The sequence below is a fragment of the Martes martes genome, assembly GCF_963455335.1.
Source record: "Martes martes genome assembly, chromosome: 7".
Classification (NCBI taxonomy): Eukaryota; Metazoa; Chordata; class Mammalia; order Carnivora; family Mustelidae; genus Martes; species Martes martes.
This window is the reverse complement of record NC_137894.1, coordinates 31,242,233-31,254,470: the sequence shown is the minus strand read 5'-3', so window position 1 is coordinate 31,254,470 and position 12,238 is coordinate 31,242,233. Positions and strand designations below refer to the sequence as shown.

At 45.6% G+C, this 12,238-nt stretch overlaps 1 protein-coding gene across 11 annotated transcripts in view; it reads left to right on the top strand.

Moving 5' to 3' along the window:
- The first annotated feature begins 289 nt into the window (after nt 1-289).
- Nucleotides 290-12,238, top strand: part of PML (PML nuclear body scaffold) — a 41,097-nt gene continuing 29,148 nt past the window's right edge. For 7 of the 11 annotated variants that reach the window (XR_013967152.1, XR_013967153.1, XM_080808922.1 and 4 more), the window contains exons 1-2: nt 368-547; nt 2,530-2,996. Coding sequence is in view for 9 of the 11 variants with exons in the window: in XM_080808922.1 (XP_080665048.1) it covers nt 419-547; nt 2,530-2,996 (596 nt within the window). In the remaining 2 variants the exon portion in view is untranslated. Of the gene's footprint in view, nt 548-2,529; nt 2,997-12,238 lie in introns of all 11 variants that reach the window. The other 4 variants (XM_080808923.1, XM_080808929.1, XM_080808928.1 and 1 more) reach the window with 1 other exon arrangement.

Here is a 12,238-nt window from a genome sequence, read left to right as displayed (position 1 = left end):
GTCCCTCTATTGTGTGAAAACCTTAGGTAACTGTTGCTCTTCCACTAGACCTGGAGTTCCTCCAAAGCAGAGCCACCTGCGGCTCATCTCCGTTACGGGGCCCAAAGCCTAGAGCGGCCGCCGCCTCCATTCTGCTCTGCTCTGCCACGGTCCCCTCTCCCCCAGGTCAGCTGAGCGTCTCCTCTCTTCCCAATCCTCCCTCCGGCTCTGGGCGTGTCCTCCAAGCCCACCGCCGGCCTCTCCGCCCCTAGAACCGCCCCTCGCTCTGTCTCACTTCCTCTCGGGAGGCGGGCCCTGAGCGGGCACCGCCCCTTTCGGACAGGCTAAGGGGACTACCGCGTCTGGCGCCCGCCTCTCGTTCCGCTTCCCCTCCCGCCCCTCAAGCTCAAAACCGAGAATCGAAACTGTGCAGTGATCCATGCAGCAGGAGCCTGCACCCGCCGGATCTCCGGGTCCCCAGCAAGACCCCGCACTGCCCCACACGCCCACCATGCCTCCCCCGGAGTCCGTCCCCGAAGGCCACCAGCCCAGCCCCAGCCCCGCGGAGGTACTACTGGGTTTGGGGAGATGGGGTTTAGGCTTTGTTGATTCGCTACGATGCGGGTAGAGGTGGGAAGGGAGAGGGCAACTTGACCAAGTACCTTAAAGAGTGACACAGAGAGAAAACCAGGTATTGGGTCCTGACCCTCTTGGCCGGGGTAAGGTACGTGAGAGTAGAAAAGGGCAGCAGGATGAGTTAGGGGAGCCTCTCTCGGCTGCGATTCTCCACGAACAGGGGGCAAGACGCTGAGGGTCCCTGACACTTGGGACTGGACTTGTCTGCTCACTCTGGCGACCCGCCCCCTAAGCCTCTGCCTCGGGAGAAGGTGCACGGATTAGGGAGAATGGCGGGAGGAGCCCTACTGCGCAGGCCTGGAGCCGGGGACATGTCCCAGGTGTGGAAAACCAAAACCCAAGTTCCCAGGTCAGAAAGTGGAAAACTGGCCCAGATGAGAGACGTGCCCTGGGTAAGGCCTCGGAGCTCCTGTGGTGGTTTCTCCGCTAGGGTATCTCCAGGATCCTTGTCTTGGAGCACCCTGCATGCCCAGTCCACCCCCGCAAGGGGCTTACAAGGTCCTCCCGGAAACTTGCCTCAGCCTTCTCTCCGACAAACTCCCCAGCTGCCTTCCTCCCCCAGAGGAGCTACTTACATCCCTTGCTCTATGTTCTCCCAGGCCCTTTAGGCTCCCCTTCGTGAAAGCACCAGGTTGCGGTGATTTTTATAATTTGCATTATTAGAACTAGGAGTAGTATTACTTAATTATGAACACACCTCATGGACCAGGTACTGTATCGTAAGCACTTTTTATTTTTGCTATAAAATATCCATAATGTAGAACTTACCATGTTTTTAAAGATTTTATTTTTTGTAAGGAATCTCCACTCCCCATGTGGGGCTCGAACTTGCAACCCTGAGATCAAGTGTTGCCTGCTCTACTGACTGAGCCCACCAGGCACCCCAAGAACTTAACTGTTTTTAAGCGTACATCTCAGTGGCATTACATGTATCTCACAGTGTTGGGTAACCCACCACCATCTGTTTCCAGAAGTTTTTTCATCACCCTCAGCAGAAACTGTACTCCTTAGGTGGTAGCTCATTATTACCCCCTTGTCCCAACTCCTGATAACCTCCAGACTACTTTCTGTTGCTGTGGATTTGCTTAGTCTAGATATTTCATATAAGTGGACTGTGCAATATTTGTCCTTTTGTGTTTGGCTTATTTTGCTTAGCATAATGTCTTCAAGGTTTTCATAGCATGTATGAGAAGTCCCTTCCTTTTTATTTTATTTATTTATCGGTAAAGATTTTATTTTTAAGTAACCTCTACACACCCAAGATGGGGCTTGAACTCACAAGACAGAGATCAGGAGTCACATGCTCACCAGCTGAGCCAGCCAGCACCCCCCACCTTCCCTTTTTAAAGCTGAATGATAGTCCATTGCACGTGTAGACCCCTTGTGTTTATCCAGTCATCCCTTGATGAACACTTGGGTTGTTTCTACCTTTTGGCTCTTGTGCCTAACGGTGCTATGAACATGGATGTGCAAGTATCTGTTTGGGTACTTGTTTTCAGCTATTTGGGGAAATATATCTAGGAATGAAATTGCTGGGTTATATGGTAGTCCTGTGTTTAACTCTCTAAGGAGCCACCAAACCACGGCACGCACTTTATATGATGCTATATGAGATACACTTAATGGATCTCCTTTCTACATGGAGTCCCAGGAAGGCAGGGATTTATCCCTCCGTGGATCTCAGGACCAGTACTGTGTCTTATGGGAAGTAGATGCTCAGTCCATTGGGGAGTGAGAGCAGAAAGAACTGAGTAAGTGGGGGAGTGTGGTCCTGGGAAGCCTGGGTTTTGTATCATCGAATGACTGCCCGGAATGGAATATGGAGTCCCACTCCCAGCCTCCAGCCTCAGGAGCTGGTCTGGTGGGTGGGGACTCCTGGATTTCAGGCTCACCCCAACCTCTCTGGTCCCCCAGCAAGCCTTGGAAGAGGAATTCCAATTCCTGCGCTGCCAGGCATGCCATGTAGAAGCCAAGTGCCCCAAGCTGCTGCCTTGTCTGCACACGCTGTGCTCAGGATGCCTGGAGGCGCCAGGCTTGCAGTGCCCGATCTGCCAGCTGCCGGGGCCCTTAGGCACTGACTCGCTGGTGCTGGATAATGTCTTCTTCGAGAGTCTACAGCGGCGCCTGTCGGTGTACAGGCAGATCGTGGATGTGCAGGCCGTTTGCAACCGCTGCAAAGAATCCGCGGACTTCTGGTGTTTCGAGTGTGAGAAGCTCCTCTGTGCCAAGTGCTTCGAGGCGCACGAGTGGTTCGTCAAGCACGAGGTCCGGCCCCTGGCGGAGCTCCGCAGCCAGTCAGTGCGGGAGTTCCTGGATGGCATGCGCAAGTCCAACAACATCTTCTGCTCCAACCCCATCCACTGCCCCCCTATGTTGACGAGGTGAGCCCGCTGGCCCAGGGTGGGGTGGCACCTCCCAGAGCAGGGTAGATGGTGCGGGGAGCAGAGATCTTAAGGGTCACACGGCTGGAAATGTGAGATAAGGAACTCCCAGGGTTTTGCAACTCAAGAGTGTGGTCCGCAGACCGACAGCATCTGGGGCCATGCCCACGGTTTATGTTATCCCATGCAAATGGATAGTAACCGTTAACCGTTTCCCCTGTAATAAGTAATGCCGCAGAATCATCTTTACTAACACTTATCCCGTCATTTCTGCAGGGTAAATTTTGGAAATGCTATTGCAGTGCAGGGGTATGAAAATTTTACACTTTGATACATGTTACCAAACTGCCCTTTAGAAAGTCTTACAGTGGAATTTTCCATGTCACCGCCAGGGAGTGTGGGTATATGGTTAGATTCTCAATGAGATGCAGGTAGTTTAGTTTCTGTCTGAAAAGTCAAAACCATAACACCCTGCCATCTTGGAATGTCTATATGGAAAAAAACAAACAAACTATTGATTCCACTTAAAATTATTTTTATTGAACAGTACAAGATTTTTAATTCAGCATTTTTGAGACTATATTTGTATGGTTTAAAAAATTACACAGTTTATAAAGAGAGGGGCCAGTCTCCATGTCACTCTGTCCTCCCACTTCTCCTCTACCCACAGTTCATCATTGTTACCAGTTTTGAACGTTTCCAGAGTTTCTTTATGAATATATGCACAGGTAGGGGTATATTGTCTTATAAATTCTAATTTCCCCTTTTTAGCCAGAAAGGTAGCATACCTACATGAACTCTTCCTGCTGTAAGGAGATTGCTCCTGTAAGATTCTTAGCAGTGTTCCTTAGGAGATCTGCATAGCTAACGCATTCTTTGCCCACTGGGTACACACTCAGAACTGAATTCCTCCTAAAACTGATAGTGGCTTGCTTCTGGCTCTGCTTGGACTTGTACCACTGGCTCTCCCAGAATGCCTCTCGCGCAGATTCCTCGACAGACACTAGAATTTAGATTTTTCTTGTTTGTTGTTAAGATTTAGTGGCTTTTGGTATGTTTCTTGGCCATTGTTTTTTTCCTTCATTTGTGAATTGCCTATTTAGGTCCTTTGCCTATTTGGTTTTTTCCTTCAAGAAATTAGTCTCTAATTTCAGAGCCACTAACAGTCCAAATGTTTTCCCCTGTTGACCTTGGTCATTTCATTTCCTATGAGGGATTGTGTTTAAATTTTTCATTTTATAGCATCCAATTCCTCCCTGTCTTCCTGCATGGTGTCCTGCTTTTTTTTTTTTTTTTTTAAGATTTTATTTATTTATTTGACAGAGAGAGATCACAAGTAGGCAGAGAGGCAGGCAGAGAGAGAGCGGGGAGGAAGCAGGCTCCCCGCCGAGCAGAGAGCCCGATGTAGGACTCCATCCCAGGACCCTGAGATCATGACCTGAGCCGAAGACAGAGGCTTAACCCACTGAGCCGCCTGGTCACTCCATGGTGTCCTGCTTTGATCGTGCTAGGAAAGATTTTTTTTTTCCCCAGGCCAATGTTAAAAATATTTTCTTATATTCTATTTTAACAATCTCATGGTTTTATGTTTATAATTGAACCTTTAATTCGAATGGAATTTCTTTTTCTTGGTGGTATAAAGTAGGAGTCCTCACTTTGCTTTTCTCTCCAAATGGAAAGCTGGTTCCTCTCAACTTTTATTGGATAATCCACTCTTGCCTTCCTCTCAAGTGCCCATTCCATCCTGTACTAAATGCCCAAGTAATCACTATGTTTGTAAATACCTGTTTTGTGCTGATGATCCAACTATTGCTATGCTAATCATTACTGCCATAGGGAATTGCTTGGGCCAAATTCCCATCTTCTTCAGGAGTGCTTTTGCTTTTCTTATGTTCTTAGAGTTGATGCAGTTTCAGAACTTACATATTCGGGGCACCTGGGTGTCTCAGTGGGTTAAGCCTCTGCCTTTGGCTCAGGTCATGATCCCAGAGTCCTGGGATTGAGCCCCACCTTGGGCTTTCTGTTTAGCAGGGAGCCTGCTTCCCCCTCTCTCTCTGCCTGCCTCTCTGCCTACTTGTGATCTCTCTCTCTCTCTCTGTCAAATAAATAAAGTCTTTAAAAAAAAAAAAAAGAAAACTTACATATTCATTGGGATTTTGACTGAAACTGTATGAAATCTGGGGAGAGTTGTCGTCATCTCTGGTTATATCTTTGGAGTTTTATAGTTTTATGGATATACCTCTTGGACTTTTAAATTATAGTTAAATTTATAATATTTAATGACCCCGTGAATAAAATCTTTTCTATTACTATTTCTTGCTGGTTATCATTAACATCCTCTAAGCCTCCTAATTTTTTATATCAGCCATCTGATTGAGCTCTTTTATTCTTGTAAGTTTCTCCAATTGATTCTTTTGGATTTCCTAGGTAAACAAATCATGTCTTTGGCAAATAATAAAACTTTTTTCTCTCCAGGATTTACACATATTACCTCCTTGTAGCTTTGTTAGCTAGAACCCTCAGAATAACATTGAAGAGCGAGAGGAAGTGGTTAGAAAAGGCAACTTAAAAAAAAAAAAGAAAAGAAAATACTACTTTATCTTATTCCTATCTTTCATGAGAGTTTTTCTTGTATAGTGTGCTCTTTATTGCTGGCTTCCTTAGGTAACTTTACAAAATCACATTCAGAAAGTTGCCTCCCACTTCTAGCTTAACAGTTTTTTTGTGGCTGCTATTTTGTTTTATTTTTAACTCAGGAATGGGTGTTCTTTGGGATTCTATGAAAGTGTCCCTTGACCTTTCAGTGTGATGAATTATATAACAATATTTGTGTTGAGCCATTTTTTTTTAATTCCCTGGAGGAAAAAGCCTATTTGGTCCTGATATACTATTATTTTAATTCATAGCTCAACTCCATTCAATACTGTTTTATTTAGGCTATTGTCTGTATTTATAAGTGTGATCAATTTTTATGAATACATATGCTTTCTTTCAAGGTTTTTGACTTATTTTCTACTAATCTCTTTTAGTGAATTTGTAAGCTTTTTTGAACATGGTATACGCGCGCGCGCACACACACACACACACACACATTGCTTAGCACAGTGCCTGGCACATATTAAGTACTAAGTCAACATTAAGTTCCTATAATTTCTCTGCTCTGTTCTAGAACAACTGAAGAACATATGTAGTTTGGGTTTGTAGAAGTTTCTTAAAAAACTATCTGAAACTCGTGCTTTTTTTGAAGAGTAGATTTTCTCCCTGGTATTGGTCTATTATGGGTCTTGGGTTAGATTTTCTGGAAAATTTTCCAGTTCATCTTGCATTCTTAAAAATCTCCTTTACAACTGTAATGATGTCCCCTTTCTTTTCTTTTCCTTTTTTCCCCCCCTTTCTTATTTCTTATTTCTTAGTGGCTTAGGAGTGGTCCGATGTAGGGGGTAGAGTGGGTTTTTCTCTAGGTACAACGGGCAAGGCTGGTCCAGCCAAGAGGGCAGGATTCCGGTCCCCTGAGCAATGTGGATGGCTTCAAAAACCTGACCATAATGCCTAAAAATCATATACAGAGGGGCTTCTGAGTGGCTCACTTGTTGAACGTCTGACTCTTGGTTTTTGTTCAGGTCATGATCTTGGGGTTGTGGGCTCAAGCCCCACACAGGGCTCTGCACTCAAGGGGGAGTCTGCCTGGCATTCTCTCTCTCCTTTTCCCTCTGCCTGTGCCCCACCCCCTCCCCTGTACACCCTCTCTCTCTTGCTCACTAAGTAAAAAAAATATGTATTTTTTTGAACATCATACAGAGACACTCACAATTCACATTGTTTCACAATTAGCCAGTGGTTACTGGAAACCCTCAACTTCTGTTTTCTGCCTGAAACTTCAGTGCCATAAATAACCCACAGCTTTCTTCAGGTCACAGTGCAGTAATAAGCACTCCATCCCTTGATGCCGAGCTGATTTAGGACTCGGGCTGGGGAGCAGCTCCAGAGGTGACTTTAGACTTAGAACTCAGCCTGAGAGTGTTTGCCCTGGGGCACTAGCATTGATCAGTACATTTTTTCGGCCTACTTCCTCCATGTGTCAGGCCATCCGCTAGGCACTGGGGTATAACTGTGAACAGATAGAGGCCTGGCACTCTGTGAGGTCACAGTCTGGTAGAAGAACCAGATCAGCAACTAACCATCAAGGCTGTCAAGTGCCAACAGGAAAATTTCTCACTCTGGGCTTGCATAATTTCACACTGTCCCATAACTCTGTCCCTGCTCGGCACAGGGCTGACCTTGGTGTCTATGCTCTGTCCGTTGTTGAGGGCAGAAGGGAGGAGGAGCACAGGCACAAAAGCGAGTCATCTTAGAAAAGGCATTGGCTGGGGAAGGCAGCTTCCTTCCAAGAGGCTGTCACATTTAGCCTGATACGTATAAAAGGACAAATGGCATCAGGGGCATGGTGGGGTGGGCCAGGCAGCAGGTACAAAGGCAGAGAGGCACGAGGGAGTCTGCTGCATTTCAGGAATTGTAAGTAAAGGGTATGCCTGAAGGCAGGGGCTGGAAGGGGGAGCTGGAGTCAGACATGGGGGGCTTGGAGTTAGGACTCTGTCCTGTCATTTCTGGGACGTAGAATGTTCTCAGCTCACTCCTTTTTCATCCAGTCCTTGTTTTACCAGTGAATGGCCTCTAGAACATACTTTGAAGGGGACTCTTGGCCGGGGGGGGGGGGGGCTCTGTTGGAAGCCACTGATGGATGTTAAGGCAGAGGGTGGGAGGATCAGATTCTCTGTCTGTACCACGGTTCTGTAAAGTGGGTAAATTTGGGAGACCTGGAGGGCCATATTTGTTTGTTTGGCTACATGTTTTTTTATATATCACCCCATTCCACAAAGAATTTGAGGAGATTGACCAGCAGAGACTGAAGCAAATCTGCACCAGAGAAAAGGGAGCCTCACTAGGAGATGGAGACCATGGTCCAGGTGGGGGTGAGGCCTGCAAGAATGGAGAGATGGAAGGCTGGGGGAAGGGTCCAAATCTCACACTCCCAGGGCCTGCCTGACCTGGAGGTCAAGGTGACTGCCAGCCTTTCCATCTTGTGTATTTGGGAGTGCTAGCGAGTGCCTTCAACCCAAGAGTATGATGGGTCTAGGCCAGCAGAGGGAACTGAGACCCATATCTGGGTTTCAGATCCCAAAGCTTGGCTGGATGGGGTAGGGGAAGGAGTCCAGGGCCATCAAAACTTGTAGCCAGAAAGCATTTGAATTAGTTGAGTGAAAAAAAACAAAAAACCTATTAATCCAGTTTGAAAGGTGTGATGAGATCATAAACTGGGGATAGAGTTCCCAAGACCAGAAGTTGGCGTGATTCACAACAGGTTGGAGAAGCAGGCTGGACAGGCCAAGGGGAAGTTCAGGGCCAAGGCAGACAGCGTGCAGCAGCAGAGCTGATGGCGAGGAAGGGCTGCTAACTGAGAAGGGAATGGAAAAGACATCCTGATGGGCCCACTGAGGGTCAGGGCTCAGGGAGGAAGGCCAGGTGCCGCAGGCATCAACTCTAAGGAGCCCCCTTGACCTCGTGAACCAAGCAAGTGCCTCCTGAAAGTCTGCACTGCAGGTGTCTGGCTGGCCTCCTAGGCCCGGCCTTGCCTGGGGCCTTCCTGGTACCCTCTGTAGAAGTTATCAGTAAATTGCATCTTCTTGGGGAATGATGATCTTACTGGGATCAAGGGCTGGCCCAGGAGCACCACGTGGACAGGAAGAAGGCTGCTGCCAGGAGTTAGGGCACGGTCAAGTACTCCATTTCCAAGTTTTCCTATGAACTCACCCAGGGGATTTGTTTCCATCGCTGAGAGCAACTGCTTTTCATTTCATGGAGGCAGGTAGGATGGGGGGTGGAGCTTGAAAGTAGATTTGGTAGAATGTGTGGCTATAGGGACATGTGAGCTGTACCTCGAGGAGGGTCTTCTGTATGAGTTATAGCTGAAACATATGTAAATCGGTAACAAAGTTTTATCTGGTGGCTTAAGCTGAAATGAATGAATGGCTTCTGTAAGAGGTGAATAAGGTTGTGGCTGCCTTCTGACCTGGCTCGATTAGGTATTCAAATTGTGTCACCAGGACCTATTTTCTCTGTGTTTCTTGGGACGTGGCTTTCCTCCCAGTCAGCTCCATTCACAGAAGGCTTTCTCCCTACTGCTTGCCAGAAGTTCCAGAAGCCCTTGTATGTGCCCTCATCCTTAAATCCACTGGGAAAGAGCAAAAATCTCTTCCCGAATTCTAAGCCTAGTCTGAGTGTGTTTCTGATTGGATCAGCTAGCTGTCTGTGCAGCTGGACAGGTTTGAAGCCAGCCTCAAGGGAAGCTCCCGAACCCCTTGGCACTTGGGCAGTCCCCTTCCAACAGAAAACTTTCCCTTTTCCTCTGTGGGCAGAGAATGGGCTCTTCTGGTTGGAGTTAATACATAAATTGTTAATATAACCGTACTTTCCTGTCTTTTGAGCTGGTTTTCCTGGTTTTCCTTGTCGTCTTCATTCTCATACCTTCTTGAAAGATTACTGAGGAACAGAGAACTGTTCCCATTGTATAAATGAGGCAAGAGGCTGGTGCACTAATGGGAGCTCACCCGAATAGGAGATCTTGTCTGAGCTAAGGCGCAAATAGGTGCAGGGCTTCCTGACTGCAGACTGTGTGTGCCTTTCCTGGCACTGCTGGCCTCTGCATTCAGGCAGTCTGCAACTCATAACCAGGCTGAGGTACAAAAAGGGATTCTGCAAGTTGCTTTTTTTTTTTTTTAAGATTTTACTTACTTATTTGGCAGACAGAGATCACAAGTAGGCAGAGAGGCAGGCAGGGGGAGGGGGAGGAAGCAGGCTCCCTGCTGAGCAGAGAGCCTAATGCGGGGCTCCATCCCAGGACCCTGAGATCATGACCTGAGCTGAAGGCAGAGGCTTAACCCACTGAGCCACCCAGGTGCCCCGGCAAGTTGCTTTTTAAACTCAGAGTGTTTTTTTCCCTCGGAAGTGGATTATTAAAAGGAAGCATGCTGTTTAAGCAATAATAAATTTAAATTCCCTTGACTTTAACACAAGCAAAAGATATTGAAGTAAAATTGGACTTACTAAACTTCAAAGAACTACTTCTTCATCCTAAAATGTTTCCTAAAATATCTAACAGTAAACAAAAACTATATATATGTTGCTAATACATTAAGAGGTTGGAGTCATTGTAGCTTGTTTTTATAATGGAGTCCCTGCTGAGAAAGATCAGGATGGACCACTGCCATCTACCTGTCTTGATTCTGTGTTAAGATGGCTCTCAGGCACGGCCCTGGCCGTTTTACTCTGGCATTCCTTCTTGCAAATTCTTAAAGCATACTTTTTTTTTCTTTTTTTTTTTTTTATTTCTTTTCAGCGTAACAGTATTCATTGTTTTTTTTTTAATTTTTTTATTTTAATAAACATATAATGTATTTTTATCCCCAGGGGTACAGGTCTGTGAATCGTTAGGTTTACACATTTCACAGCACTCATCATAGCCCATACCCTCCCCAATGTCCATTTCCCCACCACCCTCTCCCGTCCCCCCCCCCCAACCCTCAGTCTGTTTCTTGAGATTGAGTCTTTTATGGTTTGTCTCCCTCCCAATCCCATCTTTTCATTTTTTCTTTTCCTACCTCCCCCCCTTCTTGCAAATTCTTTACTTTGATTAAGCTCTTAGTTGGATGGATGTTGTCAGTAAGCAGTCCAAATTCCTAGAAAATGTCTATCAGTTGCTGTTCTGCTTGAGTTATACCTTCGCTGGGTATAATGTAATCTACACGCCGTTGCCTGTAGAATTTTGTAGACTGCTGCATTGTCTTCCAGCATTCCATGTTCATGAGGAGAGGACTGAGGCCAAATTTATTTTCTTTTTCTGTCTTGATACCTAAAGATATGTTTTCTTGAAGTTTATTAATTTAACCAAACTGCCCTAGTGTTGAGCACTTTGTATCAGATTATTCTGGAACCTGGCAGGCTCCTTCAATCTAAAAATTCTATTTATTTCAGAAGGCCTAGGTGGCTCAGTCAGTTAAGCATCTGACTCTTCATTGCAATTCAAGTCATGATATTGGGGTGGAGAGATCACGCCCCACGTCAGGCTCCAAATCAGCATGGAGTCTGCCTGGGGTTCTTTCCCTCTGCTTGTGCATCTTGCTCTCACTCCCTCTTTCTCTCTCTCTCAAATAAATAAATAAACAAAATATTAGAGACTAAAATAATAATAATAATAATTAAAGTCTCTTTATATCAGTGAAATTTTCTTACTCTTTTTTCCTCTTCCTTTTCCTCCTCATTTACCTCTATCACCATTATGGTATTACAATCATTAATTTATTATTTCCAGGTTTTCCCAATTCATAATCTTAACAGTATTACTACAGTTTGGGGGGAACTGATTTATTTCATGATCATTGAATGAGTGATGACGATCAGAACCACAGTATACATTCAGAGTTACATAAAATCATTTTGTACACATTGTGATAAAAGTACTTGAGACTATCAAAATTGTTTCCTACATGTAAGGAGTTACTGTCTGTTTTCTATTTTACCAGATTCTATTAACATTTAATGATTAACTTTGGTCTTTGAATTTTGTAACAAATTCCTGCTTTGGCATCTTTTGCTATTTGGATTTGTTCTGCCAAAGCTGTTAGAGTTGGAGAAGTATTTCAAGATCAGTATGGCTTGGGGCGCCTGGGTGGCTCAGTGGGTTAAAGCCTCTGCTTTCGGCTCAGGTCATGATCCCGGGGTCCTGGGATCGAGCCCCGCATCGGGCTCTCTGCTCCGCAGGGAGCCTGCTTCCTCCTCTCTCTGCCTGCCTCTCTGCCTACTTGTGATCTCTGTCTGTCGAATAAATAAATAAAATCTTTAAAAAAAAAAAAAAAAAAAAGATCGGTATGGCTCTGTAGAAGAGCTGCCTTTTTATACCATATGCCACCTAACTAATAACAGGTGTTAAGTTAGCCTTAACTTAATCATCAAATAATGTTTTTCTCATTCATGGCTTTAATTAATCAATTGTTTTAGCTGTTTCCATCTCTTTTGCCATCTCCTTTACTGAAACTAGATCAGATATAAAGATGTATTTATTTATTTGTGAGAGAGAGAGAGCACTCATGAGAGAGTGTGTGCGTGTGGGGGGAGGGGCAGAGGACGAGTGGGAGAAGCAGACTCCCCGCTGAGCACAGAGCCCAATGGCAGGGATAGACCACACTATC